Source organism: Chlorella variabilis (genome assembly GCF_000147415.1).
Source record: "Chlorella variabilis unplaced genomic scaffold CHLNCscaffold_18, whole genome shotgun sequence".
NCBI lineage: Eukaryota > Viridiplantae > Chlorophyta > Trebouxiophyceae > Chlorellales > Chlorellaceae > Chlorella > Chlorella variabilis.
Window position 1 is genome coordinate 1,033,165 of NW_005435070.1, and position 2,423 is coordinate 1,035,587.

The 2,423-nt window shown below is 70.2% G+C and overlaps 1 protein-coding gene across 1 annotated transcript in view; it reads left to right on the top strand.

Annotated features, from left to right (window-relative positions):
* Positions 1-1,296: 1,296 nt before the first annotated feature.
* Positions 1,297-2,423, top strand: part of CHLNCDRAFT_137198 (hypothetical protein) — a gene marked incomplete at both ends in the record, with an annotated part of 1,459 nt that continues 332 nt past the window's right edge. Inside the window, 4 exons of the mRNA XM_005845304.1 lie at positions 1,297-1,328; positions 1,562-1,666; positions 1,832-1,944; positions 2,097-2,371. Of these exons, the coding sequence (XP_005845366.1) occupies positions 1,297-1,328; positions 1,562-1,666; positions 1,832-1,944; positions 2,097-2,371 (525 nt within the window). The remainder of the gene's footprint in view (positions 1,329-1,561; positions 1,667-1,831; positions 1,945-2,096; positions 2,372-2,423) is intronic.

A 2,423-nucleotide genomic window follows, 5' to 3' on the forward strand; every position in this document is an offset into this window, starting at 1 on the left:
GCCAGCCCCCGCCCGCCCGCCGTCGCCGTGCCGTCCTGCCAGCCTGCAACCGGTGCCGTCCTGCCAGACTGCCAACCGGTGCCGCCTGCGCGCCTGCCTGCCTGCGTGCGTGCAGGGCATGATGAGCGGCGACCTGGAGCAGCTGCTGACGCAGTCGTCGCTGCTGGGGCCGGAGGGGCTGCTGGCGGGGGCGGGGCGCGCCCCCTCCTTCAACATCGGCACCATGGGCAAGCTGGAAAGCTTCAACCTGCCTGATGAGGCGCTGGCGGCAGCCATCATGCAGATGGAGCGAGGCGGCGGCGGCGGCGGCGGCGGCGGCCAGCTGGCCCGGGAGCAGTCCCAGCGCCAGCACTCGGCCGCCGTGTCAGCGGCGCTGGCGGCGGCCGCGGCCGCGTCTCGGCAGGAGGGCGGGCAGCAGGGCGGCGGCGGCGGTGGCGGCGAGCCGCGCGGCGGCGATGGCGGCGCGCCTGCCAGCCACGCGGCCGACGGCGCGAGAAGAGACGACGGCGGCGGCGGCGGCGCGGGCGGCGGCGGGCAGCTGACTCCGCAGAAGCGCAAGGCGTGAGGCTGGCCGCGAGCGCGGGTGGCCGGGGCCGGCGGTGCCGTCCATTTTGTGGGCCGAGCTGTGGTTGCTCAGCGGGCGCCGGCGCGCATGCATGCCTGTGTACCCTCGTTGCCTCCTGTTGCCATCAGGACATACCTACTACTCTCCACACACCCAAAAATTTCATTTAACCCCACTCTCCCACTGCTTGCTTTTCACCCGACCATGCACCACGCACCCGTGGGGACCCCCAGCATATCCCACCCCTACTTTGCACGACCCATACTCACCCCTCTTCTTTCGTGCAACACGATTGGCTGCATGAATTTCTGTGTAGTCATACCACGGGCCTTGTAACATGCACGACCAGTTCGTTCGACACAGCAGGGGGACAGGGAGCGCGGCGGACAGCGGGGGTGCTGCACGGAATTTGCTGGTTGCCAGTTAGCTTTGGTGTGTGGCGTGGTGCCACCGCTATGGCAGATGGGTTTCAGCCTGGCCTGCCCGGGCGTGGCCACGCTGCTGCAGAGAGACAGGCCCCTGGCAAGCCACAGGCGGCGGGCGCCGGGGCGGGGCCAGCCCAGCGCGCAGCAGCATGGCGGCGCCGCAGAGTCAACCTCCAGATCCCCGGCAATCCCGCGCAAATTGCGTTGCTGGCCGTTGTGTTCGTCCGCAGTCGGGTGCAGAGGGCGAGAGGGGCGCCAATCTCGCAACTGGTGGCGTTGAGTCGCGAGCACTGCGACGGCTGAACCATGCTGGGGGACTTTTCCTGCAAGATTGCCCTGTGAGTCTTCTCCTGGGGTGTTTGGTCGGCGAGCCTGACTGGTGTTTCCCAGCATTGCCGCCCCGCTCTGCAGCTGGCCCCAGGGCAGCCCAGCAGGGGCGTACCAGGGAGCAAATGCCCTATGTGCCGAGAGCGCCAGTTGGGGCCGCCGCCGCCGCGGCAGGGCCGAGCAGCGCCGCCGTTGCTCTTCCCCTGGCTAGCGCCCACCACCCTTCCGCCACACCTCCGCGCAGGCTGCTGCTGGGCTATGCGTACCCAGCCTACAAGACCTTCAAGGTCGTGCAGCTTCCAGCCACGCGCAGCAATGACACGCTCTTGCGGCACTGGTGCCAGTTCTGGTGAGCTGCGCCCCGCCCTGACAACTGTGCCCCCACGCACACCTCCCTTCCCAGAGCCTCTCCACGTGTTGCTGCCCCTGCCGGCCACCGGTGTGCCACCCGCAAGCAGGCGCGCCCCTGAGCGCTGCTTGCCCCCTGTTGTGCTGCCGCGCCGCTGCCGTGCAGGGCGCTGATGGCTGTGTTCACCGCAGTGCAGCCGCTGGCAGACGCCTTCTGCTTCTGGCTGCCGCTGTATTACGAGGCCAAGCTGGTGCTGGCTGTCTACCTGTGGGCCAACGGTGCGCGGCGAGGGAAATGCGGCAGAGGCGGGGAGAGCGGCGGGGCTGCACGCGGCCGGCCATGCGGCACCCACTGGGCTGGCTGGCATTCACACACTGTGCTGGCTGGCTAGTCACACTGTGCATGGCACCCTGCCTCCCCTGCCGCGCAGAGCTGTCGGGCTCGCAGCACGTGTGGGTGCGCTGGGCGCAGCCGCTGGTGTCCCGTTACGAGCCGCTGGTGGACCGCTGGCTGGCGGAGAGCAAGGCGCTCGCGCGGGAGTGGCTGCACAGCAACGCCCTGCGCCTGCTGGCCCTGGCGCAGCAGAAGTTCTTCGCCTGGCTCGCGCAGGTGCAGCAGCAGGCGGGCGGCGGCGCGGCGGCCGCCGCGGCGCCGCGCCACGGCCGCTCCGCCAGGCGCGCCGGCAGCAAGGCCCGCGGCCGCCGCGTCCAGGAGGCCAGCGAGGATGATGATGAGGATGATGAGCTCGAGGAGGAGG